Source organism: Vespula vulgaris, chromosome 10 (assembly GCF_905475345.1).
Source record: "Vespula vulgaris chromosome 10, iyVesVulg1.1, whole genome shotgun sequence".
NCBI lineage: Eukaryota > Metazoa > Arthropoda > Insecta > Hymenoptera > Vespidae > Vespula > Vespula vulgaris.
Window position 1 is genome coordinate 7,601,903 of NC_066595.1, and position 27,320 is coordinate 7,629,222.

The 27,320-nt window shown below is 43.1% G+C and overlaps 1 protein-coding gene across 4 annotated transcripts in view; it reads right to left on the reverse strand.

The window, feature by feature from the left end:
- The window catches only part of LOC127067302 (protein nubbin-like), a 93,391-nt gene that overhangs the window by 50,474 nt on the left and 15,597 nt on the right, over nt 1-27,320 (reverse strand). For 2 of the 4 annotated variants that reach the window (XM_051002084.1, XM_051002082.1), the window contains exon 2: nt 24,824-24,856. The exons of the other annotated variants lie outside the window; for them this stretch is intronic. In XM_051002084.1, the coding sequence (XP_050858041.1) occupies nt 24,824-24,856 (33 nt within the window). The remainder of the gene's footprint in view (nt 1-24,823; nt 24,857-27,320) is intronic. 4 annotated transcript variants of the gene reach the window in all.

The following is a 27,320-nucleotide window of genomic DNA, read 5'->3' on the forward strand; positions in this document are numbered from 1 at the left end:
CTAAACTCTAAACTCTCCTCCTCGGCACACGCGTTTAGCTACCTAGGAAGGGAAGAGAGAGAGGGAGAGAAAAAGAGAGGGCGAGAGAGACAGAGAGGGGGAGAGAGAGAAAGAAAGAGAGAGAGAGAGAGAAAGAGAGAGAGGAAAAACGCATGGCACGAACCAAGCACGCGTTCGACGAGGCACACAATTGCAGCATCGAAAGAATCTACGGAGCGCGACGCAACCCCTACCGACATCCTACGATGTCGAACGGGCTTTCGTTTTCGATGAAGATGGAGACAGAGAATGAGAGAGAGAGAGAGAGAGAGAGAAAGAAAGAGAGAGAGAAAGATAAAGATAGAGAAAAAGAGAGAGATAGAGAGATAGAAAGAGTAAGAGATAGAGAAATAGAGAGAAAGAGAGAGAGAGAGAGAGATAAAGAACACCCCTTCCTCAAACATTAAACATTTTTTTACCCTCTTTTTCGTCTACTCTCTCTCTTTCTGCCTTTTTTTTCTTTTTCTTTCTCTTTCTCCCTCTTCTATCCTCCCGCCTTGTCCGCTTTCCACCGGCTGCACTTTTACGACAGCACGACTTTACACCGAAAAAGGGACCACAATAGGTTCTCTCTCTCTCTCTCTCTCTCTCTCTCTATATATATATATATATATATATATATATATATATATATATATATCTTTTAGTTTCGTACCGTTACGTAATTTTTTTCGTTTTTTTTTCGTAACAAACGCATGGTTGGTAAAGTCGTCAGCCCTTTTCGCAAGAATCATACGTGTTTGATTTTATTTAAAGATTTTGAACGTGTCTACCATTCGAGAAGAATGATTCTCGTAGTCTTAAGGTTTTATATTGCGTCGGCAAAGTAAAATCGTGCTTCTAGAAAATCATCGTCGTTTATCGCAAAGGCTAATTGGAAGAGAGAAGAAGGAGAGTCGTGTATAACTTATATAAAGAAACATTATAATGAATACAGTGTTAGGGGAGAAAGAATGAACGGAGTAGCGTGATTAACTATGGTAATTTCTCGAACACTCCGTTTCACTCGTTGGATCTCGCGTGTTTGCGCGTCGATCGTTGGACGCGCGTCTCTATGTTATGCGTCCGTTCGCATATCGCATGCAAATAAACGCGAGATACGCGTGAGAAGCGACGATAGAAAACGTTGGAATTATTAAGTTGTCAGTTTCAGCTTTCCGAGCGTTACTTCGACCAGCCGGCCTTTTGCGGAGAGTCGGTTACACAGTCTTGCTTGTTTCACGAAGTGATTTTACTCTTTTTTATTCACCTACCTCTGATTTACTCGTTAGAAACCAACGCCATAACGATCACTTGTGTTTTACGTTGAACAACGTAAAAAGTCCAAGCGCTAAAATCATTTGATACTAATCTTTGTCCTTCTCGTTGAATGTTTTATAATTTCTTTTATTTATTTATTTTTTTATTTCTTCTTTTTGTTTTATAATCGGCGATCTTCATCTTCGATTTTATTCATTTTTTTTTTGGTTTTTAATTAACTCGCATACATCTACCATCGAGATAATCGGCAAGTTTATTTACATATGAAATTATGGTTGTGCTTGTCGATGGCGAGCACGAGCTCGCCTTCGACGTACGAAATTAAGCCATGAAGACACGAAGGAAGGGTGGACGAATTAAAACGGACGTTACGCGTGTAAAGTTCGTGCTCGTGTGAACTCACGCAAGAGCTCCTTTACGGTTCGCAATAAATAAGAGATGCACGGCTGGACTCCGACGTGGCAGAAAATCATTTCCTATTTTTTGTGCTGCCTCTCGTACTGTCTTCTTCGCAATCATGCCGGTGCAATACTTCGGTTTCACTGATTTGCTAACTGAATGTGTATATATATATATATATATATATATATATATATATATATATATGTATGTATGTATGTATGTATGTATGTATATTTTTTTACGAGTCATTCTTGATGGCAAGAAAGTAATCATTAAACGTCATCTAACGAATAAACAAAATTTACGACATTTGCCTCTTCTTCATCAATTCCTGTATTATTGTAAATTCAATCGTTTATGTGATGGATAAAAGGATTAGATAAAAAGAAAATAATTTCTATCTAGAAAAGCACGATTACTTTTACTTCGGTAGTAAGTACACCTCGATCATTAGACGTTGATTGACCGATTAGTTGCGGCTGTTAGCGCAGAACGTATAAACGTCGAACACTACGATTGAACTCCCGACGACAGCATGGAATTTATGTTCGAGAAACTTCATAACGAAGTTCGATATCTATTCGTGCATCTTGCGTGCATGTTGCGCTTTAACGAGGCGTCAATTTCTTCGAGTCGAACTTTTGTAAGATACTTATGACAGTTTGTTGTAAAAGGGAAAATAGGTGCTTCTTTGTAAGCGACGAGCGAGTATAATCGGCTGCCATTTTGCGTGGACGATGCTCGCAACTGTTTGAAAACGCGAGCTCTCGGTACTCTTTGATATCTTGTGAAACGTTCGACAAGTGGACTGGCAGGCATCGAAAGTAGTAAAAGAAGAAAAAGAAGAAGATGAAGAAAGAAAAGAGGAAGAAGGAGAAGAAGAAGAAGAAGAAGAAGAAGAAGATGAAGAAGAAGAAGATGAAGAAACAAGAACGAAGGAAAGAAAGAAAGAAAGAAAGAAAGAAGAATGGTAGTAGAAGGAGAGGAAAAATGCTTGGAGAAGAAAAAATAAAGTGAGGAGAAGAGATCCTTAAAGTAAACTGGCAGGCTCGCGCGTACACGGTTGCGACGGCGGCAGCAGAGATCTGGAGGGGTGAATTCGCCTGGCGATAAGCCGATTGGCTGTCCGCCCCGCCAATGCAACTGCGCTCTCGGATGCACCGACCGCTTTACTCGTAGGTATACGAGTACAAGCGAGCGAGCGAGCGAGCGAGCAAGAGAGCGAGAAAGAGAGAGAGAGAGAGAGAGAAAGAGAGAGAGAGAGAGAGAGAACGATCACGACGCATCCCGCGTGCATGCGTAATGCGTGCAAACGTGTGCGTGCGTTAGTGTGTCCCCGCGTCGGGACTTTTGCTCAGAGATCGGTAGAAAAACTGGTAGCCGAGTCGTATTCCCATTGCGGGCACCCGCCCCTCTCCAACGACTCGACGAGACTCGACTCCGATCGTCCTGTTGCACTTTCGCAAGGACACGGGAGGGGGTGGAGGTGCCGTGCGACGATCCAGCAGATTTTTCTCATGGATGAGAAAAAAGAAATAAAAAGATAGAATGGAAATGGTAGGACGATCGTCGGAATCGGATATTTTTTATTCTTTTTTCTTTTCTTTCTCTTTTTTTTTTTCAATAGGTCTATAACGTTTCGTTTCGTTTCTTGGAAAATAATCGAAACTTTCGGAAACGCAGGACGTTGTAATTATTTGCAGTTATTATGCAACCGATCTCACTTTAATTCGTAAGAAGTCGCATAGAGGTAATTAGCGTGACGTCGCATCGCGTTATGCTAGGAAAATAGAATTTCTCTGTTTACCAACCTAATCGATCTCTATTGCGATATCAAATTCGATCTCTAACGACCTCAATCTACTTTCGTTCTTTTCACGTCACGTACCTACGTGATCAAAGTCTTCTTTTCATTTTCTCTCGTCGATCGACTTTATCGATACCCTCACGATCATGGCGTAGCTTATATCTAAAATTTAAACCATTCACGTAAGGCAAAACGTAGCTTGAGGAAACGTTATGATTTATGACGTCGAACGATGTCTAAACGCGTATCGTTTTATCTCTCCCTCTCTCTCTCTCTCTCTCTCTCTCTCTCTCTCTCTCTCTCTCGGGCGCGCTTATTATTACCGCATTTACGGGCAGCAAATTCAATAACACAAACTTTTATTCTTCTTCTAGATTGCATTGAAAGTTCCACAAGGTAAACTTTGCCTAGCACGAAGGGCAAATCATAATAAAAATTCCCCAATAATTCCTTCGAAGTGAAATTCTCTGATAGTTACGATCGTTAAAAACGATGATCGTTTCTCTAAAGTAAAATTATTGCCGTTATTAGAGTCGATGTTAGATAGTTAAATGGATAATCCGCTAGAAACGCACTGGCCGTTATAAAGTCCGATAGGGACGGTCGTTTAAAAATTCAAAAAGATCTCGAGACGTATCGGCATTTACAATGGTCGAACGATAAACATTGCGCGATCGTGTATGCCTTCGAAGCGAGAGGAGCGATAACGGTCGAACCGAAGGCGCACCTCGTTTTTACATGTTTTAACAGTCAATAAGATTATCACTGAGTAATACCGAATAAATCAAACATCGCGACGCGAGTAAACTCTCGAGTATCGATAACCTCGATGAACGAGGGACTCGTATACTACGAATCGGATTCATTTTTAATGTGTTCTTATGCGTAGCATACGATTTTTCGAATATGACTTGTAAAACTATTGAAAAAAATTTATTCGTACAGTTAATCAAGTTTTAAAAAGGTTATATATATATATATATATATATATATATATATATATTGTTCTACTGAATCGTACAAATTTATACGATTCTCCGAGATAATTCTTTAGTGGTTATAGGTCACGGATCGATTATACCGTCTATGTACATCGCGTTAACGATCTCGATCGAGATTCGTCCGATATTAACTCTGACATTTTCTTCGTACATTCGAAACAATACCAAGTAATATTATACCACAGTTGAGATCAATTCGTGTAGGTATCGTTCATAATCCATGGGATCTCCTAATAACTTTATCGACTCGACCGATCATCGGTCACGATCCGTCGATCTCAAATCTCGAATCTCGAATTTCAATCGAATCGCCAATTCCACCGCAAACTTTTATTCCATTCGCCCGCGCTCACCGCGATATCGATCGATTTTCAAAAGTGGCCCCCATACCGTACCTGCCCTATCCGACAGTTTTTCTTTTTTTTTTTTTCTTTTTTATTTTCTTTATTCCTTTTGTCACCGGTCGATTTCAGATGAGTATCGTACAGCTTTTTATTTCCTTGCCACTGTACGTTATTCATCTCCTAGAGCTCGTCGTCTAAAACGATTAATCGAAGGGTAAACTCGGGAAGGCGGTTTGTACGTTGACTGTGGTTGTGGGTACTTTCAAAAAAAGAAAAAAGAAAAAAAAACGGAAAAGAAAAAATGAACAGAATGGGCAACGAGACATCCCCAGGGAAATCGAACTTGTTTTCGATTAAAAACGTGACTGTCGATATTTCCAATACGATTTTCGTCGTAAGAATTTATTTTGAAAATTAAGTTGATCGTTGCAATATAAAGTAAAGAAAAAAATAATCCTTAATAGGCGATGCTGCAGCAAGAATGTAATAAAATTCGTTGAATCTCTAATAGCCGTCGTTCGTTTCCTGCGAACGAACTCTCTTTCCCTTTCTCTCTCTCTTGAAAAAAAAAAAAAGAAAAAAAACTCAAATACGCGCATCCGTGACCCCCTTTTTACATCGTTGTCGAGACGTACGTACCCCCTGGCATGGTGGAAATGCGTAAAAAGTGTGTGAAAAAGCGTTATTTTGGGGTGAAATCCGATGCTGTGTACGCGTTCCTTTCCCGAGAACAACCCCATTTTATAAAAAAAAAGAAAAAGAGAAAAAGAAGAAGAAAGAAAAAAAAGAAAAGAAAAAGAGATGGAGAGGAGATGCAGCGAGATGACGGGAGGCAGGTAAATTTTTTCGTGATTTTCGGAAGATCATCGGCACATGCTCAAACGCACACGTATGCACGTATGCGTAAGGGGGAACGAATGAAAGGGGGACGAGGATGATGCATATCCTGCATATTCACAGGATTTTCTGTAAAACGTTGGGAACCATACGAAATAGTGGTAGATTTAGAGAGGAAGGCTTTCAGGCCTAAAAATTTTTAAGGGGGCGAGTGGGTTGGGTTGGAGTTGAAACAGGGAGGGGGGAGGTTAGAAGAAAGAGGGGAGGGAGGTTAAGGAGGGTTTGAAACGGGTAAAACCGTCTGTTTTTTCGAGACGAGTCCGGCGATCCTATAGAATACCTTTAGAATTCACAATTTCTGGGTCATGGGAAGATACCGTCTATAAAAGCACGTCGTTGCCCCGATCTTGGAAACTGATTTTTTTTCTTTTTTTTTTTTTTTCTTTTTTATTCGTACTACCCTCCACCACGTCGTTCTCTCGCATCGATTAATGCCACCGTTCGGAGAACACTTCTTTTTTTTTCCCTTTTTATTTTCTTTTTTTGAATTTTATTTTATTTTATTTTTTTTAGAAGAATAGTGTAGAGTAAGAAAAAGAGAAAGAGAAAGAAGAAGAATATAATCAAGCTTATGAATCATAATTGGTCGGCATATCGAGAAAGAGCAAAGAATCGTTTCTTAGAGAGGATGCGGAAGTATCGGTAAGCTCGAGTTTCCGGAATGACTAATCGTCGAAGTGCTTTCGAAAAAACTCCATCGCATTATATAAGGGGTAGAGGAGAGAGAGAGAGAAAGAGAAAGGGAAAGGGAAAGAGAGGGAGATATAGATCGGTATTCACTCCGACGAATGTAAATATCTTTCCTCTCTGTTCTGTCTTTCCTCTATGGAAGAAATATTAACGAGAAAAATGAGGTAGAAAGAAAGAGGAAGAAAGAAAGATAGAGATAAAGAAGAAGAGAGAGAGAGAGAGAGAGAGAGAGAGAGAAAGCGAAATTCGAGAACGGAGAAACGAGAGAGACGGGTGCATTCAAAGTGCAACCGCTCGTTTCTCTCATATATTGAATTGTCATAAAGCATTCGCGTGCATCAGACCAGGCTCATTGTCCTGTCATTCACTCGTCATCCCCCGCTTTTTTCCTTCGTACATGCGCGCGGGTGAGATATCTCTTATACACGTAGAAAATAAACCACCCCTAATTCACGTCTTCCTTCGTTTCACGAGAAGAAATCGTCCTAAGCCAGGATCAAGAATCCAAGACGCTCTTTCCACTTCGTCCTCTCCTTCTTTAACTTTTTATTTCTGGTTTTATTCCGTCTTCTTCAACGTTGTTACGGTTAACGGCGTACCCAGATTAGAACGGAGGATTTGAAATCGAGATTCGTAATAGTTTCCACTCGGGAAATGCTTTCACGTTACATCCACGTACTGAATTCCATCAAAAGAAAGAGAGTGAATTTTTGTGTATTCTTATTTACCTTTTCAATCTCAGAAACATATATATATATATATATATATGTATCTATGTATGTATGTATGTATGTATATATGTATGTATACGTTTTTTTTCATAGAAAAAGAACGACAATGATTTTGACAAGTATGATAAACGTACACGATTTTAATCGTAAAACGAAAAATCGGTTAAATCGAAAGAGCACGTGCGCGCGAAATGTGACTTTTCAAAAATTCAGTTAGGGTGCATTTGAAACGAACAATGAAGGGTAGATGCAGCTGTCCCATCATTACCGATCTCGTTCGGAGTTGCCTAACACTACTCGACGGGAAGCGACTAATGTATTTTTCGATGGGCAAGCAAATTTTGTTATACCACGGAAAGGGAACCACCTCATAAATCCAAATTCTTTGAAAAAATGAAAAAGCAAATAACGTTAGCAAATAGTAAGCAAGTAACGTTAAACGATTTCAAGCATCTCTCTCGTAAAATGGCTTACTCTCAAGATCGACGATAGTCGTTCAACTCCGTCGGACACTTTCCACTTCCGTTCACTCGAAAAAAGTGGAAGGGCAGCCGGAAGAAGTGCGTCTCAAGTGCGTGACAAGGGAAGGGATGGATGCGGTGGACTATTGGCGAAATCAATTTCCAGCCAATTTGTAGAATCTCTTTGAGCGCGTTCGTCTTGGTGGCGCCTTAAAAGTGCGTAAATAAATAGATTCGGACGTGGCGTGAGGGTGAGGGTGAGGGTGAGGGCGAGGCAAGGCGAGAGAAATGTGTTGGGGAGGGGCAGGAGGAGAAAGAAAAAGAGAGAGAAAGAGAGAGACTCGTAGAGACGAGACAATAAGCCCAGAGGGTTCTCTGCGAGAACTCAAAGAGTGCCCATGCTGCGACACTCGTCCGGTAATCTAATAAAGGGGTTGTCTCTACTTCTCTACACCCCCACACCTTTCTAGCTCTCTCTCTCTCTCTCTCTCTCTCTCTCTCTATCTATCTATCTATCTTCTTCCTTTTTCCGTAAGCGTGTTCGCTTTTCCATCTTCGTCTGCTTCGTAGATGATTCGAAGGTAAATATTACCCCAAAAGATTTCAGTGGGTGGCGGAAAATGGGCAATTTCTTGGAGCTCTATTGGATAAGAAAAGGCTAGATATTATGGCGGAACAAGCTCGACAAGAAAGTTGGCTGGAAAAGAGAAAAGAGAGAAAAAGGAGAATCCTTTTTCTCTTTCGAATTGTAGTTATAAAGTAATTCATAATGCATCGATCGAACGTTATTAAATCGATTATTTTTGAAGAAAAATACGTGTTAAGAAAAGTCGGAGAAAAGTTGAAGAAACTTCGCTTCGCAAGTCGGAAAAGTTTTCAGCAACGTTGCATCCTCGTCCAGAAACACGTGACGCTTCCATTGGGAATGTCTGTTTTAGCGGCTGATCTTAAGCGGTCATCGACATCATCCAGAACGTGTTGCACGAGGTCAGCCCTTGTCCGTTTTGTTCGTGGTGCTTTGCCAGAAAACGACGCAACACCCTTTACTGGCTTATTTCGAGCGTCGCCGAGTTTGGTCGCGACGCGTAATTGAATTGGCCCGTCTGTGTCCAAACAAATATAACGAACAGTTCCCTCCGTGTTTCTTTCATGTATAAGGTCAACGCGATTTTATCTATAACGATTCTTTCTTCTTATTGTTTTCTTTTTAATAAAGTTCTCATTCTCTTTTGTATAGGATATATCGAACTTTGATTTTAGAATTTCTCGAACTACAATAAGTATCGATAGAAGAGTTTTACGAAAACGAAAGAAGATAAAGATGAGCTTTCAAGAAGCATCAGCTTATATGATCGTTTTGAAAAGATGCCTAGGGCACTCATAGATCTCGTTCGTTCTTGGCAAACCTTATATCGACTGGCTGCATTCGGGCACATTCCGCATTTTAAAGGGAAAATTTTCGTTTATTCGGGCCGACTACTTTTTCAGGATTATTCGACGAGTTCGCCTCGCGAATAACAGCTCGGATGGAAAATAACCTGAACTTTTGCTTCTGGCAGGTCCTTCGAGAGAAGCTACGCTATACGTATAGAACCATCTCTCTCTTCCTGCTCCCCTACCTACTCTACCATTCGTTCTCCCTCTTTTCTCTCCTAACCTCCCTCCACCCTCTCTCTTCGCTTTATCCTTCTTTTCCTTCATTTCCGTTGGTTGGAATTCTCTTGTATCTCGCGAACCACTGGCATCGATGGATCCTCGGAAGACCGTGAACGATCAGAAGCGATTATAAATTGTATTCTTATCTCTTTCTCTCTCTCTGTCTCTCTCTCTCTTTTCCTGTATAATCTTTCTCTCTCTTTATTTTCCTTATTTTCCCTTCGCGATGTATTACGAATACAAATACGTACGTCTTTTTTCCTATCGAATTCGATCGCACATACATACGAAAATCGTTAAACTTGTAAAAATCGCGCACATGTAATAGGAAAATTTCGTCAAGCAAAATGTTTGCCTTTCTTCGGATATGATCGATACACGAAGTTGGAGTATGGTTCTGAAGGGCAGAGGTAAACGAGCGGAAGTTTGCGAGGCGTTCCCGTTTCTCGGACCGTGTGATAAAATAACTAGAATAAACAGTAGACGAGGCGGGTCCTAGAAGAGGGGTGGGGAAGGGAAGAGGGTGGTAGGAAGGAGCGAGAGTCGCAGGATGTTGCCGTAAAGGATGTCACGTGCCACCTTCTCTTTCTCCATTTTCTCTCTCTCTCTTTCTCTCTGTCTGTCTTCCTCTTTCTCTTTCGTTTCCTTTTTTTTCCCTTTAACCTTCCAACTGGAGAAGCAAGTTTGGCAGGAGTAAACAAGTACGGAATTCGGCGACTGACGAAGAACGCTCGTTTGTTTAGTCCTTCGTCCTTTCTTTTCGTCCTCGCCGTTCGTTCGTACGTTTCATTCGGTCGCTGATCGCGAACGGTATCGTTCGTCTTAGTGCGTCGTATCGCCTTCGAAATTAATGTTTCCCGTGCACGGAACTACGAGGGTGAAACGTAAGACGATAAATAGATCGTGCGATCGTGCGTCACTCCGATGGATCACGAAATCATCGGAGTCGATAAAGAGCGAACCGCCTACTTAAATCGCCGACTGTGGTCATGCCGATTGTATTGGACACATAAGTAAGTACGCCTACGAGCCGTGTAAAACATGCCACGCCTAAAAGGCGCATCAACGCATATGATAAACCTACCTTGGCGCCTGTCGCTTTCTTTCCGAGAATAGAGAGTGATAGTAATTTGATTTACAAGAGATTAATTCCAAAACTGAAATTATTTGTTTCTTTTACAGCGTAAGATCGATTCGTGATCGTTTATTGGAAATAATAACATAATAACAAGAGGTATCTTTGTTATGCGACTTATTCCAAATGATTTTTGTCTTACAGCGATCGATTCCTAATCGTTTATAAGAAAACCTAAATAAGAGGAATGTTTATAAGTTCAAGATCAATATCGTCGAGGAAGTAATAGATCGTAGGACAATAATATCTACGGAACATTACGAGATGTCATTTCTACGAGATCCGAAAAGGTAAGGTGAGGCAAAGGACACGGGAAATACATTTGGCAGGACGACTCTTTGAGAAGATCAGGAGACGTTCGGTAAAACGAACGATAAAGCGAAGCTGATCGGGAGAAGGTCGAGAAGGAAGGAGGGCGGATTAGGCGAACCCTAGTTATAGCTACTATTTCTCTCTCTCTCTCTCTTTTTCTCTTTCCGCGTCCTGCTTTATGGTTGGCCAATCGGTGCCTCGTATCTTCTCGAAACCATCCATCAAGCTATGGGAACGGTGAACGAAGAGCGAAGGACTTTTGCTTCTTCCTTTCGAGCTCGTCCGTCCTCCTACGAGTGTCATAACCTTCGCAAAGGCATCACGAGTCACGACCTTTCGTCGATGTCCAAGCCGGACTTCTATGTTTCTTCCTTCTCGAAATAGCCCGTGCCTCCCTTTGGGGATTTGTCGGTAACCTCGGCGTATCTCGCGTGATTCCACGCGAATCTCGCTTATTTATATGGAAGGCAAACTCTTTCCAAACTCTTTCTCCTTGGACGTATCCAATCATTTTGCTCTCAGAAAAGGAATCTCTACGTAAGAATATGATAGCGTATCTTTGAATTTCGTAAGACCGTTCTATACATCGTACATATTTGATGGAAAAGTATGACAAGTGAGCACTTACTTTTTCTTATCAAAAAATATACTTTATATTATAATATAATTACAAATGTGTGTAGGCATGTATTTTAATCCGTTGAACGAGCAAAAAGTTAATGTTCCGTTACTAATTCTTCGCAACGTTTGAAAATGGCAAGAACGATCTCCATTTACAATCACGGCGTGGCGTATAATCCTTTTAAGATTCGACGTAAAATCAATTATCCTCGAGTCGAGTAGAGTAATTAGGGAGGGCGTAAAAAAAAGAGTACTGGAGTAGAGGGGAGATAGGGGAGGGGAATCAAAGTGCACGCTTTTTACTAGCCGTTTCCGGCGTCCACCACGATAAAGAACCGCGGAGTTCGACGACTCTCGACTTTGCATGAGGCCACCAGCGTTCGTGCAGGCTGCTTTATTTGCCAAGACCAGTTGATGATGCGGCCACTTTATTACCTGTTTATTCGTTTCTGCGAAACGAGTCAGCACCTTCTTAATTCCGTCTTAATTGGTCTACGCGATGTCGATGATAGCGTTCACATCGACCTCTGTAATTGTCGCTCTACCACTTTTATTTTCAATTTCGTTTTAAAGTCGCATTATAGTTGGGCTGCTTGAAATTTCCTGTCATTGTGAAACGATTGGAGAGCGGAGAATATAGTTCGCGCTTGTATTGCCCAAAGAGGTGTTATCTCACCATGATCAATTCCGACGTTCTCTCCGACGCGTCACATTCAAGACATATTTTGACGTATACGAGCAGATTGCTTCTTTATTATACGATCGAGAATCGGTAAGGATTCTCTTAGCAAATATTTTCTCGCGTATAAAAGTCGATCCTTGTGGCATACTAATTGTCAGGTACAACATTATACCTCTTTCCAATACGGCCTTGATTAACGATTGTTCGAGTAGGAACTCTTTAAGGGCGAGGATAGTGGACTGATTGATATGTTTGCGGGCCAGTTACCTTAGGTAGGATGGTTACAGAACGAAGGAGCCACCATATCCGCTCTTGCCCGATGATTTAGGAGCCATATATTACGCGCGCTTGGCACTACTCGGGGTACTACTCGCGCTTCGATACCTACGTTATTGAGACGTCCAATTGGTACGCGAGGGTGAGGACGAGGAAACGTCGATTTTTGGTTCTACGTTGCGTACCGAGATCGAGTATATGAGAACGAAGAAATTTATTTTCATCATCGCATACAAATCTCGACAAATCGTTCTTTATACTCGCCGCCCCTGCGTACCATCGCGTATAAAAGATCATTAAACAGCATCTCGTTAAGCTCGACCACCGGCTTCCTTGAAATAAACTACAGATTAATGTTCGTTAGTCTTCGCATTTAACGTCGCTCGTGTCGAGCTTTGATACGAATCTTCCAAGTGTCAGAGAATATGGAGATTATCGCGAATCGAGGCATTCCTAATTAAGTATTTAATAAATAGAATCTATCCTTCGGTAAAAGAAACAAGGTTACTCGGACCACCCGTGCGTTCTTTAGAAATGCAACTCGTGATTTATTTATCGTTGTAAAGGGATACTGAAAAAAAATGCGTTGAATGTTACGCTAGCTAGAGAAACAGTAATGTAAACAATATGAAACAGATTAACGAATGGAATCGCAGCGAGCGTCGATTTACCATTCTATCTACATACTAAAACTTTATCAAAACGATAACGCATGGTTCCGAGCAAAGATCACTAAGCTAAGTCGTTTGTATATAAAACGTCAGACTAATTTGTAGAATTTTTTCATTTCAAAGGGTTAGACGAGGTAGCGTTAATTGCCGTTTCAGAGATTGGAATTTCTATTAAGCCTTTCTACAAAGGAACGTATATAAGTTTGCATGCGAGCAATATGCAACTCTATCGCATGCGATTTCATGCAAATGAAAGGACGAGTATATACTTTCACTTCCTTCGATGCCACTCTCTTCGTTAATGTGTAATCGTTTCCAACTTGCTTTCCTCGATAAAATCGTTTTGAATAAATACGTTCTCTGTGAGTGTGTAACGCTGAATGGTAAAATTGTGCCATCGAAAGATGAAGTTGTACAGTGTGAACGGTTAACAATGAATTCACGATGATAATATTCTTTCTCTCTTTCTCTCTCTCTCTCTCTCTCTCTCTCTCTCTCTCTCTCTCTCTTTCTCCTCCTTCCTTTCTTTTTACTATTTTCTCCGCAACGTGAATGGACGAGAGGCAGAGGTAAGAAAAGGTAAAAGAAGTGGAAGGAGGAGGATTCGCCAAAGGTTGCCCCAGGAGATCATTAGTCCACCTGGCTGATGCCCGAGGTAACAGTTAAGCATTTGACAAGCGTTACGGGGCCGTTATCGGTTTGTCCCTAATTATGCACATGTGAACACCGTAAGTACTCGCCTCATTCGCTAATAGGCGTTTCCTCGAGAGCCATCAATACGCTTTTCAGTGACTCTTCATAAAGATATTATGCATCTAATGATAATGATCGAGATATTTTATTTAATAGTTACGAGTATCTTTTGTTTATGATGTTATCTTATGTTTATGATGTTATATAGAAAAAACTTTGTATATATTTTACCATCTTTTAATTATCGAATCGAATATTCGAGCCTGTACGTGTTCTGTCTCTCGATAAGATCGTGCAAAGTAAAAAAGAGAAAAGCAAAAAAAGGAAAATTAAAAATGGAAAAAAGAATGAAATAACTTAAGAAAATAATCGAGATGAAGAATAGAATGAGCCGACGATGAGACGAGCCATGAATGTTAGGTGGTACGATTAAAACGTCTACTTTAGAGAGTCTCCTCTCAGAATCGTATCACCGTCCGAATGCCGATCGAGCTTCGGCCACAAAGGGAATGTGGGGGTACCGCGTTTGATTTATGCTACTTTTTTGTACGAGCGAGCACAACCTCGAAAGAAATCGACAGAAAGAATGAGAGAGATAGATAGAAAGAGAAAGAGTGAAAGAGAAACGAAGATAGAAAATAGGATCTGAAGAGTTATAAGAAGAATCGTAACTAAGCTAACGTGTGTTTTATAAATCCATTTTTGATAAAATCTCGATCGTCAAGTAACGTTATTCAGGTAGGTTCGAAAAAGTTTACAGGGCGTGCTACCGGAGTTAAAAACTCGTAAAACTTTGATCGTGACTCGGTATATACTATAGCAACGGCTTCATTGTGAAACGGGAACGCAAATATGCTTTCACCATCTAATATAAATATCTTATCGGAATTGCAAAGATTCTGCTTAAGGAGCGGTTCGGACTGCGAGATATCGGACATAGTAGGTAAGTACGCAGAAATCGAAAAAAAAAAATAATGAGCGAGAAGAGACGAAAGAGGTAGGAATAGATTAAAGAAGAAGGAAAAGGAGATAAATTTGAAGATTTGGGCGGTAACGCGAACATTAACGCTTTCGTTAAAAACCGACGAAATTGTAACATTAACGAGAAAATTTCGATCGTAAATTTAATAACTTGGCTCTGAAACTTTCTCCAGGTTTTGATTCCTCGAGTAATTTTGAGGAAAGAGTATAGGAAAGGAGGGGCGAGAGGAGGTCGATCACCTCGAGGTGGTCTCGAGCGCGGTTTAAAAAGGTGGAATTGTTGTCCTTTCTCATCCCTTGAAAGAAAAGGAAAATAGCTAGATAGTAAGAGTAGGAGGAGGAGGAGGAAGAAGAAGAGGAGAAGGAGTGGAAGAAGGAGGAGAAAGAAGGAAAAATACAAGTATTAGCATAGCGTAGCAGCGTGACTCCGAACGTGGCTGTGCGCACAGCTCATCTGAATAAATATCGTATTATAATTAAAGGAATCTTTCGAGTCATAAATCAATGGCGGTCGGTTTATATATCAGGGCCGAGCTATATAATGTGTAGCGTTGCGGAGGAGCCCGGCGGGCTGTACACTCGCCGTGGGGGGTCTCGCATAGGGTCCTCCTATGCTAATGGTATACTCTCACGAAGTCAAAGTGGGGGCAGAAGAGGAGCCAGGCACTCGCGCGCCTTCGTCCGGCCCTGACCCGCGTCCTCCTCTCTTTCTCCACCTCTTCCACAAGCAACTCTTACTCTTGCCTTCTTCGCGAGCCTTCTGATCTTCGCCGACCGCGAGCGCTTATCAATTTGTTACCGAGCGCTGTTTGTTAAATCAAATCAAGGGCTCGCACGCCGCTGCGATAAATAATCCTGCTTAATATGTGCCTCCAATTCCGCCACCCTCCATCCCTCGTTCCTCCACGTTCCCTCTTCTTCTGCTTCTTCTCCTTCTCCTTATTTCCTTCGGTGGCTCTCGTGAGCAATGTATATTACTCCCACGCGAGCACGAAGCGAGAGTACACGCGTATTCTATCCCCGTGCTTTATTGACCCATCGACGGACGATTGGACGCGTTTGAATTGTTCGAACGAAACTGTTTTCGTACAAAGAAAACTCATCGGCAAGAACATTCGTACGATATAAAAAGATAGTTCGAAGAATTAAAATTTTTTGGGTTCGTAGAAAGATGAGACGAGAAGGAAAAAGGTCGATAGAAAGAGAATTAGAAAATCTCCCTGCGGAATTCCTACCGAAGAAGAAGAGTCGAGAGAGATCGTCCCGAAACGGCGACTCTCCTCCGCAGCCGTTTATTATGACGAGCTTGGACGTGGCGTGGACGTACGGTAGTTTATTTGGCCGATGATGGGGCCTCCGATTTGCGGTGCCGAACGAATTAACGGCGCGGCTGCGATTAACAAAGGGTGATACAAATTAGATTAAATCGCCGTAGGGGGCGGCATCGCGCAGGAGAAAGGCGAATGATGATACAGCTTGATAAATAGACGAACGTCATGCGATGCCTAAACGGGACCGTCTTCTTCGCGGATAGAATGTCGGAGACTTCACGAGATCTTCCTTTTTCCATGTCCCTCCCACTAAGGATGAACTACGAGTATCGTTGACACTTTGCTCGTCGATAACAAAAGATCATTTCTTCGTTCAATTATTAATAATTTTCTAACGGCGCGTCAATGAGCAACGTACAAAAGAAAAGATAATTTATAGACATCGATCGAAAAGCGATAATTTCGTGAGAAAAAAGGAGAAGCAATCGTCCATGTTAGTAGAATCGAAGATGGATAATCGTCGAAGAAGAGAGTAGAAACTAGATAAATTTCTCAAGTCCATTAATTAAGTAAGATCGTCGAAATAATTACGCACGAATATAACACTGTGGACCCGCCACGTTGAGAGATAAATCAATAAGCAAGATTTTTCCCTCGGTCACGGACAACGAGAAAGCTTTTTTTGAAAAGCGCCGGAACGATTACGCGGCTCTCCGGTGGTGGCAGCCGCACCACCCACCTTCTTCGACCGCATAAATCTCGGCCGTGCGTCATTCAACGCTATCATTATGGTTCCCCGTTGATGACGCGGTAAAGCCGAAATTTTAACGAATTCTTGGAAAGTCCAGGAACGAGTAAAAATGACTCTCTCTCTCTCTCTCTCTCTCTCTCCCCCTTTCTCTCCCTTTCTCTTCCTTTCGTTGGAATATTTTCTCGCAAAATAGTTGAAATCTTTTGCAAGATAAATTCGCGTTGGTTGGGAAGAGCAGGTAGAAGAGAGAAAAAACAAGAATAAAGGTAGAAAATAAAGAGGAAGAGAAGGAGGAGAAAGAGGTGGAGGTGGAGGAGGAGGAGGAGAGGAGAACAATCGAAGGACCAAAGAAACACACCCCTCGAAACGTTTGGCTAAGTTAGCTGCTTTTGGCCTGGGCGGCCGGCCAATATTTAATTACAGATAATTACCGGTTATAATGCGCGGCAGATCGGCGGCCTGCCGTTTAATTGATCGGCTTTACGGCCTGATTTGTGTATCTGGCGGTTCGTGCGATCGGACCGGCTCGAACGCGAGCTCGATTTTTAATCCTCCTGAACGTCCGCCAGTTGGACGATACTCGCATGTTGGCTATCATATTCCATCATTACGCAATCCACCTACCTCATCGTGGCTCGCTTTATTACTGGCATTCGTTCTTTCTCTCTCTCTCTCTCTCTCTCTCTCTCTATATATATATATATATATATATATATATATATATATGTATAGGTAGATATACCTATGTACAACGAGAGTTTTGTCGGTACACGCGAATTAGCGATTCTGTGATGATAAAACGGATGATTTCGACCTTTCCTTCGAAGGCATACGGATGCAGAAGCGGAAAGAGCGTTTACGCTGCTTCGCGAATATCTCGTAAGCGTAAAATGGAACGTTTCCGTGATAATAATTCGTAGAGAGACGAATGTAGTCGACGGTGAGTATCGAGATCGTTAAAAGGTAACGAGTTGGATGGCTATACGCGTTCGGAAAAAATTATCAGCGAATTTATAGATACTTCCTTGAGCATGAAAAAAATATTTAAATTAAAAAACAAACTATTTTTCTTTATTGCATAGAACGTACTAGTTATAAGAATGTTATAGTCGAGTAACAAGGAGGCGAATGAACGAAGATTTTATATAGCCATGTAGCTCTCTGAAAAACCGCAGTAAAGTCGTCGGTTATCGTATCGATCTAAGAGAACAACAAGGATCGTTAAAAATCCGTTGGTAAGCGCGAATCGTTTTTAATTACTCTTCTCTCGTTCTCTTTTCTGCCAGCTTGCCGTTTCGCTGACATACCGACTAACGTTCGCAGCGAAACGCATTAATAATAAGTAATTTGACTCTACGAGTCAGCTTCGACGATGCTTCCTTCGTTCTCTTCGATCATCGGCGTACTTCAATAATTAACTTTGTTAGATAAACTCACGCACGAAATGACCTCTGAAACGTAGCTACGTAGAAAGGCATTAGACTAATTAGGCTAGAGCTTATAAGCTTCGACCTTCTTACCACTCTCGGGACACTTTTTCGCACGCTGAATCAGAAACAGTCGCTCGCGGTCCGCGTCTTTTATGATACGACAGCTCGATGGAATGTAGAATATCTTTTAGATCTTCCGATCTTCTCTCACTTATAGCTTTTTTTTCATTTTTCTTTCTGTTTTCCTTTCCTTTTTTTTCCAGAGAAATGGAATTTGCCGATTATCGTTGGATTACGATTTCTTTTTCAAAGAACATCTTTATTCTCACCGATGTATGCGGATTTAAATTTAAATCAAAGAACTTCCTTCGATCTCGAGCCGTCAATGATAGTTCCGCGAGGTCGGCTTCCTTTGGTAGATTCAGCGAGCATGCAGATCCGACATGAAATATCATTAATAGTCGTTTGCCGGATGGCCGAGCTCGGTAATCGTCCGTTTTGCGGTTCAGATCGAGATCGTCCGAAAACCGCAACACGTCCGAGATCCGAGTCGATCCGACGGCGACTGCGGAGAACGAAGAGAGGAAAAGAGAGGAGGAAGCTGCTGCCGTCATCGCTTCTCGAGACTCCTCCTTTCGCTTGGTAATTTATGTCCGTGAACTGTGACTCGCCGAGAGTGCGAACGATTCGTTCGATTCGAGGATATCGAGGTCATGTCGTGGAAAAAATTTTGAAACTATCGCGATCGAAAGTGAGCCAGGGCAAAAAAGAAAGAAAGAAAGAAGAAAAGAAAACAGAGAGACGCAAAAAAAGAGAGAAGGAAAAGTGAACTTTCTACGAGAGCGATTCTCCTCGATTTGTACGACAAAAACGAGAATTATCGAATCTTCGTCGAATCGCTAAGTACAAAGTACTTAGAGATAAGGAGGAAGGGGGCAGACGATCGGTAATGCGAGAAGAATCTTTTCGCGTTGGTAAGAAGCTCGCCGACCGTTTCTTCCTTTTAAAAGAAGGAAATCGAGAAAGGAGAGACGTTGCGTCCGGGAAGAAAGGGCCGAGAGTAAAAAGTCGGAGAAGGAGACGAGCGGAAAGAAAGAAGAAATCGAGAGGAGAGAAGTACGAAGGAGAAGGAGCGGAAGGTGTCGTTGCTAAGGAGAATACTCGATCGCGTTAGGACAACGGGGTAGCGCGACTGGTGTGCTCGCTTACGCGCTTGTCTCAGCTTTTTGCGAAAGATTTAATAAGACGTCGCGGGAGCTTGGAAAAAGCACGATAAAAGAACCGAGAAGCGAGGAAAAGGAAGGACGAAGCATTGAACAACAGGGATAAGAAGAGCGTAGTGTGCGGTCCGGATCGAGTTCCCACGTGACGGGGACCCCGGCACTTTTTGATGGCGTTTCCAGCAACTCGTAAATAGCGTCCTCGCTACGGAGGCGCGATCGCCACGCAAAACAGCGTAAAACGTTGGAGACTACTTGAGGAGTTCCTAACGACCTTCCCTTTCCTTCTCTTTCGAGAGCTCCCGATGCACCTGGTAAGCCGACAGAAACGTTGGACGATGCGTCGAATCTCTCGAACGTCGGTGTCATTGTTCGTTTGATTGCTTCTCGTTTTGTTGTTGAGGCGCGAACACACGAAGGGCCGAGGATCTCGTTGGACGGCGATTAGCCTCGCGCGGCACGAGTTCCCTTCGATGCGTTCAACCGATGTGTTCGACAGCGTCACTGATTCGCTACCGCCTTTGGATTCAAATCCAGCAGCCTCCTCTAAAAAAGTCGCATTCCTTTGACCCGTTACGCCCTGCTCGACTTAACCAACGCTTCTTTCTTTCTTTCGTATCCGACCCACTTTCCAATGAGATCGGATCGAATTCTTTCCTTTCACGCTCCCTACGCGTTAGAGCTTCCGTTACGCGGGCTTTTAGATTATTAAGAAGATCATGGAAAAACTCGTCATTTCATTCCACTTTATTACAAAGTGCCAACGTAGTTGGTACGGAACGACCAAGTCAACTTTTACCGACACGGTGGACAGTTTTGTTCGTTCGACTAATAGAAGCGAAATTACGATAATAAAGCGTCCCAGCGAAGCGTTGTGGCGTCCATTAGCAGCGACGAAGGGTCCAACCTCCCGGTGCTCCAGATATCTACTCGAACGATGTCCTCCTCCTCCTCCTCCTCCTCCTCCTCCTCTTCCTTTCTTCCTTCTCTCTTTGTCCACTCTTCGTCGTCTTTGCAACGTCATCGGTTCGTTCGAAGATACAAAGACAACGCCGACCATTGGTCGACCTGGCCAGCCAGAAAAAGTGGCTATGCTAAATAATAGTCCTTCCAACTGGCCGATCTCGCTCGGTCCATGCACCATCCATTCATGAATACAGGATTCGGTATTCCTTTAGCGGCGATCCACGGCGATCTCTTCTCCCGTATCGAGAAATTACGCGGAAGGCGAAGGGAAAAGTCGATGAGTTCGAAGGATACACACGGATGCTCGTCGCACGGATTTATCATAAGATACTCTTCCTTGACGTTCGTTCTCCGGAAATGCGGAGACGACAGCTTTTTCAACTTCTTCAAGTTTGCTTTCCAGCTATCGCAAACAAGCTATCCGAGTCGCTTACTACTACTATTACTATTGCTACTACTACTACTACTACTACTATTACTACTCGTCTCATTCTCGATAAAGAGAAGATCGAGGAAACCACCGGAGTAACGTTCTTTAATGGATTACGAAGGACTACCAAATGGAACCATATTACTTCCTCGTTTTGGTGCTATAACAGGAAAATTCTTAACGTCGGACCCAGGTAGCCCAAGATCGTCGCAACACATTTTCGACATTAGCTGGAGAAAGGTAGATGAACGGGCGTTGAAATCCACGTTCGTAGATCTCTCTCGAGATAAAACGAACGAAGCTGTCTCGCATTTTTTAGAGTGTTAACAAGATCCATACTCTTCCATCTTCTATATCTTGTATCAGGCTACTATTCCGGATTATCTTTCGCAGCTCAGGAATCCTTCTATTTTCGTTTCTCTCTTTCTTTTCGTTTTTTCGTTTTGTCATTCTTTCGTTGGTATATGACTCAATTACAGGTGTTACAAAGGAGTCAACGAATTTTATCTAATCGTCCCTCTTCGATCCTCGCATTCGATCAAGAATCTTCGTTACGGAATCGAAACGAACGAACCTTCGGTGTTGAACCTTCGACTGGTTGAACTTGCAAAGCCTTTGCCGGAAAAGTCAGAAGAAACTCGCGGGGCGTTTCTAAGACGACTGGCGTCAACGTTTTTCTTATTCGCTTAGCGAACGAGTTCTAGAGAGACACCGCGTTTGTCGAGGAAAGAAAGAAAGAAACTGCTAACGGGATAAACGAACGATCGGACTTAGTTCGTGCACGTTGTACATTCCGATAGCTAACGGAGAAAATATCATAGCTAGCTATCTCACGTTTAAGCCGAGCTAATACTCGTTAGGTAAACTTTTCTCGAAACTCATTACTTATTACGTTATTGCATGGGTAACTCCGAACATTTCTCGAACTCGATCATTCGATATTCTCTCATCAGGATCCGCAAGTTGAGAGTCCTTGCATGGGGCACCGGTTTCCTTCGCTAGAACCCAATTATTTAACGGCACGTTCGTCGAAAGTCTTCTAGGAGTATCCCAAAGCCTAGTCTGCTCAAAAGTCCTCCTTCTTTCGACTATTCTCATTTGCGTATGTAAACGACAAAAGGCATCGAGGTAATTACTTAGCAAATTGGAAAAAGAGGAAAGATAAACGAGATAAACTTTTTTTCTCTCTTTCTCTCTCTCTCTTTCTCTCTCTCTCTATTTCACTTCCGTTCGAAGGTAGTCGTTGAAGGGCGAAGGTTCTCCGCCCTCTGTGCCGCATGCGTATACATGCACGACTTCCTCCAATTCCGAATGAAAGGCAGCGAGAGCTGGGGGAGGAAGAAGGTGACGCGAATGCAGAACGAATGCAAAGTATCGACAAGGTCGCGGTATTCGGCCTCCTCTCGGGCTGCCACCTTAGCAGGTAGTCGTGGACGAAAAGGTGCGAAGGAGAAAGAGAGAGAGAGAGAGAGAGAGAGAGAGAGAGAAGGAGAGAGACAGAAAGAAAGAGAAGGAAGGACGAGAGCGCGCGCGCGAACGAGCGAGCAAGCGAAGACGAGAAGTGTGGGGGAGGGGAAGGAGAAGGGGGAACGGAGAAGAAGAGAGTAAAGGCCCCGGGCGAGGTCACCCACCGCCCCCGCACCCCTCTTCACCCCGCACACCCTGATTACCCACCGCCGGGGGCGGGACACACTGTAATGAGCATCGAAGAGGTGCTCAACTTTGTTCCTACTGGATTTTCCATAGTCGTTACATCGATCGATAAATTGAACCGGGGATTGTGAAATGAAATTAGATGGAATGGAAGAACTTTTTTTGGCTGATAGTTATTATTGTTTTCTCTCTCCTTCTTCCTCTTTTTCTTTCTTTATTTCCTTCCCGTTAAGTCGATCGTAATCGATAAATTTATGAGACGTTGAGATGAGAAATTATTTGGAGAATTCGTCGATGAGAGCATCTAGTCGGAAAGGAACGAAAGGTTGGCAGGAGGAAACGCGATTTAGGAATAATCGCGTCCCACATTTTCTGTCCACGATAATCGTAGTAGTAGCGTCCAAAGAAATGACGAGCGTCCTTTTACAACGCCGCCGCTATTCGAGATATCCTCTTATCGTAAACTTTCTCAAAGACTTTTATGTACGTTTCTACGTGACGGCATACTCTTGATCATGAATAGATACGGGCAAGTGGATAAGGATCTTCATCGTTGAAATAAATCCGATGTCTCGATCGAGTATTGATTATTTATCGAACTTGCACTCGAGAACGATTTTCTGATCGGATTTATATACGAGCAGGAAGTCACGAAATTTCGACGCGTGGCCACTTGCTAACGAGCTCGAGAAAGGCAGTGATTGTATGAGAAAGAATGAGGAGAGGGGCAAGGAAAGAAAGAAGGTAAAAGTATCTACGAGATAGGCCCATCGGCTGTCGGTGAAGATACCCGGATGATCGAGCGATGTTATTTTAAGTTTTCCGTGAGGGTTCGTCTTGCCCTAATCGGCTGTCAGCCACCCCCGGTATGGGGTCGTGACCCCACCCCCCTCGAGAACACGGCCTACTACCAGCCGCTTGATCTTTCCCTGCGTACGTGCTAGAGCGAAAGAGCGAAAGAGAGAGAGAGAGAGAGAGAGAGAGAGAGAGAAAGTACAAGCGTACGCTACCCCCCGCGGAGGAGATTCGGCCCTTTTGTACAATGAGATTCGCGCCGAGGAGATTCGTACCCTCGAGGGGTTGCGATTCAAAACGCTTTACACTCTCATAACCAAACCTGTTGATTCTCTTGCCCTGAAAATTTCGATCCACGCGTCGTTTCGACATAGTTCCGTTACTCTCCTCATTTTCTTCGTTTAAAGGAAGAGTATCGTTAGAAATTGTGATAGACGTTACGATCGATACGGAACGAGAATGGTCGTCTTACGATCGGAAGTTTGCGTTGGAATCTTGAACGCTAAGAGGGTATGTATGTATGCGTGTATGTACGCCATGGAAAGTTGACGATGAAGTCACTCGAGAGAGACAGAGATAGAGATAGATATAGAGAGAGAAAGAAAGAGAGAGTGAGAGAAAGAAAGAGAGAGAGAGAGTTCTCGCTCGTCTTGCGGCTCGTTTGATGAGTCGTCGTCGTCGTCGTCGTCGTCGTCGTCGTCGTCGCCGTCTTTGTCGTTGTTCTCTCCTTCTCTTTCTTTTCTTCTATCCTGCCAGTCCCATCCACGCGTTTCCAGCAGATAGCCGTTTACGCCATCGAGTTTGGTGGCACATATTATATACCTACCTGGAGGAAGAGATAGACAGAGTGAGAAAGGAAAAGACAGAGAACGAGAGAGAAAGAGAGAGAGAGAAGTGCTGGCTTTCTTGGAGGCAGCGCGCTTATTGCGTGATATTAGCCACGGTGGCTGCCGCCGCTCTTGGGGTAATCATAATCTCGGAAGGGGGACAAAACACAGGCCCCGAATCGCATAACGCTGAATTTTACGACTCCGGGCATAGAGAAGCGGCCGGATGCAACGTGAGTTTTTATATCTACCCAACGGCTCCAAGCGGTTTGATATCAGAATGGAGATGGACGAGTTCTCGAGCGTCGTCATTGGCGTTCATCCGAAATCCACTTTGACTCTGAAGGAGAAATTTTTAGTTTTGCACTGACGAATTGTACGTACGTTTATATATACATATATATATATATATGTTCGTATATATGTGTATATATGTATATACATACAGACAGACACGATGAAACCATCCAGAAAGATGGTTCTTTATACCGGACGAAGCGAAAGAAAAGAATGGAAAGAAACGATGACCGTTTCTCTTTCTCTCTCGGTGGCCGCTTGATAGCGTGTATCTTATTTCGCAAGAGTCGTATGAAATTAACGGTAAACGAGGTACCGAATGGAAGCGGATTGGCCAGTGGAAGGCCCGCATGAACGATCCGAGTCGGAGAACGTAATAGGAAGGATCTTTCTTTTTATTTTTTCTTTTTTCTTTTTCTTTTTCTTTTCACGGAAGACACTGAATAGAAGGTTTCGCGTTATTTTTCTTGAATCGTAAGTACCGTCTTGTAATTTCTAGGAAATTGAGATCGTGAGTCACTCACCGTAAGGTCGCTCCACAAGCGGCTCGCACGAATCTGCAGCAGAAACGACGTATTCTCGATTAGCGATACTGTCTCCCCCACTGATCTCACATTAATTCTATATATCTTCTACTCGATAATCGTTACTGTTAGCCGTCTTACGAACTCACGGTTTCTACGTAGGTATCATAGGTCGATCGTTACTTAACGGGCCATTAACTCTGCGTTTGCATGTGGCCTTGAGGGATCTTCGAACGGGCTGGAGAGAAAGAGAGAAAAGGATTTCACTGATACTCGATTATCCTCGACAGCGTGAAAATGATTATGATTGGATGCAATCTTAGGGTAATTGCCTGCAAAGGTATATTATAGTGGTATGCATTTTTTTTCTTCTCCGCTCAAATATCGCGAAAATTCTCTTGGTAATTGATTTACCAGGCGAAGGACAAAGCGAAATCTTTTTCAACTTCTCGTTCTTTCGTTATGTCGTCTCACTGATGATGGTAGGCTATGATTAGCCGTACGAACGCGAGGTTAAATATTAAAATATCTTTCAAATCGAGAGATCTTCGGTCTTCTCGTGAAAATAAACTGAGAGATTTTTCGTCTTGTTCGATGATATCGTGTCGAAAACTAACGATAACGATAACGATCAACGTAAGTAGCTAGTAGTAGGTAGGAGAAGTAATGGGACACCTGGCACGAGTCGAGATCGAGCAAACTCGGCGAATGTCTTGCTAGCGAGCGTGTGGTTAACGCTAATGGAAGGTAGGTCATTGGCTGTCATAAACGTTCTACGAAGTTTCTTCGATGGTGCACCGCGTGTTAATGGCCTCATTAGATATCACATCGGTTCGAGACCACCCGAGACCGTTTGGCATTGCTAACCGATTGGCGGACGCGTCGACATTCTTAATTTCCTTGATTCCCGACGAAAGTGAGATTAGATAGGTACGCGTTGAAAGGCGGCCGAGCGTAGGAATGTGTTACGCTTTCGGTGGAAACGTCGTGGTGGTAGTAGAGATTTATCGAAAGGCGTTAACGCGCCGATTAAGGTGCGTCAGACGATGCAAAATCGTCGATCGGTTTGTAGCCGATGCCTTCGGAGATCGAACGGATAGATTAGATTCGAAGCGAACGTCGTTGGCATCTTGTATTCGAGCTTTGCCGAGAGAGGACTAAGAGAAGAAGGAAGAGTAGGAGGAGAACGAAGAGGAGGAGAAGAAGGACGAAGACGACGAAGGATGAACAGTCTTTATCCGTCGCTAATCGCAGTCGCGAAGACGACGCCGGTATTCTAATATTTTCCATGAATCGTCGCACGGCATAGCCGTGACGAATTCTAATTTGTCCGGCAGCGTGCAGCCTGCCGTCCACGTGAGCGGCGCGACTCCCTCGAGGTGCCAACGGGGTCGAGCGATGGTCGATAAATATTAAACGACTTTCCACCTGGCTTCGTCGTCGACGTCTTCGTCGCGGTTTATCGACGATTGTTGGAGGGGAGACCCAAGGAAGAGCGAGTGAAATAGAGATACAGAGAGAGAGAGAGAGAGAGAGAGAGAGAGAGAGAGAGAGAGAGAGAGAGAGAGAAAGGAGGACTGAATGTTAATTAGCGAGGCGTGACAAGTGTTAAGTAATCGATCCATCTCTCCGGCTTGCTACGTGCCAGCGAGAGGGAGGAGCCTCTTCGGCACTCGCCATCCTAATACCGACTAATTAACGCGACGCACACCACCGAGCACAACGAAACCTTCTCCACCCTCGCTTCTCCGACCAATCAGCGAGTCGAGTTTTTTCTCTCTTTCGATCGAGCTTTCTAACCATTACTAATTTTGTTCGATCATTTGTTATTTATCGAACCTTACTCGATTCACTTATCTCCACTGGCACTTTAGCCGAAAGTCCATAAATTATCCGCTTAATCGCGAACAAAGCAAGCGTAATTGGAGAGTAAAGAGTACGAGAAATCGATCGGAAGAGATAAGAGAAGAGAGAGAGAGAGAGAGAGAGAGAGAGAGAGAGAAACTTGCACGATCGGCATTCGACATAAATACATACATACATACATACATATATATACATAACTACGTAGTTAAATATCGAGACCGATATCTGTGTCAAAGAAACATTCAAATCGTTCGGGGAGACCGGATGCCAAGCTAAATCGCCGAATCATAGTCGGGACTTCGATCGAAACTCCTCGATTAGATGTATCTGTGTAATTAACAACAAACAATGGCCGTGAGAGCGGCGCGCGTTGGCTATCGTAAATTAATCGATTATCCCCTCCTCTTACATCTCTCGTTCGTTCTCGTCGAGGAACCAACGGAGATATAAGTCGGACTGGTTGTTAATCATCACCGCGGGTGCGTTTGTACTTCTCGACTTCTTTTTCATCGTGAGAGTATAAAGTCTATCCGCGCTGAATATATGAAACGCCTTAAGCCTTGCCTTGCCGCTGTTAAATTCTATCCCTTTGTACGCCTCCATTGTGCCGCTTCCTTGTAAGAAGACACGA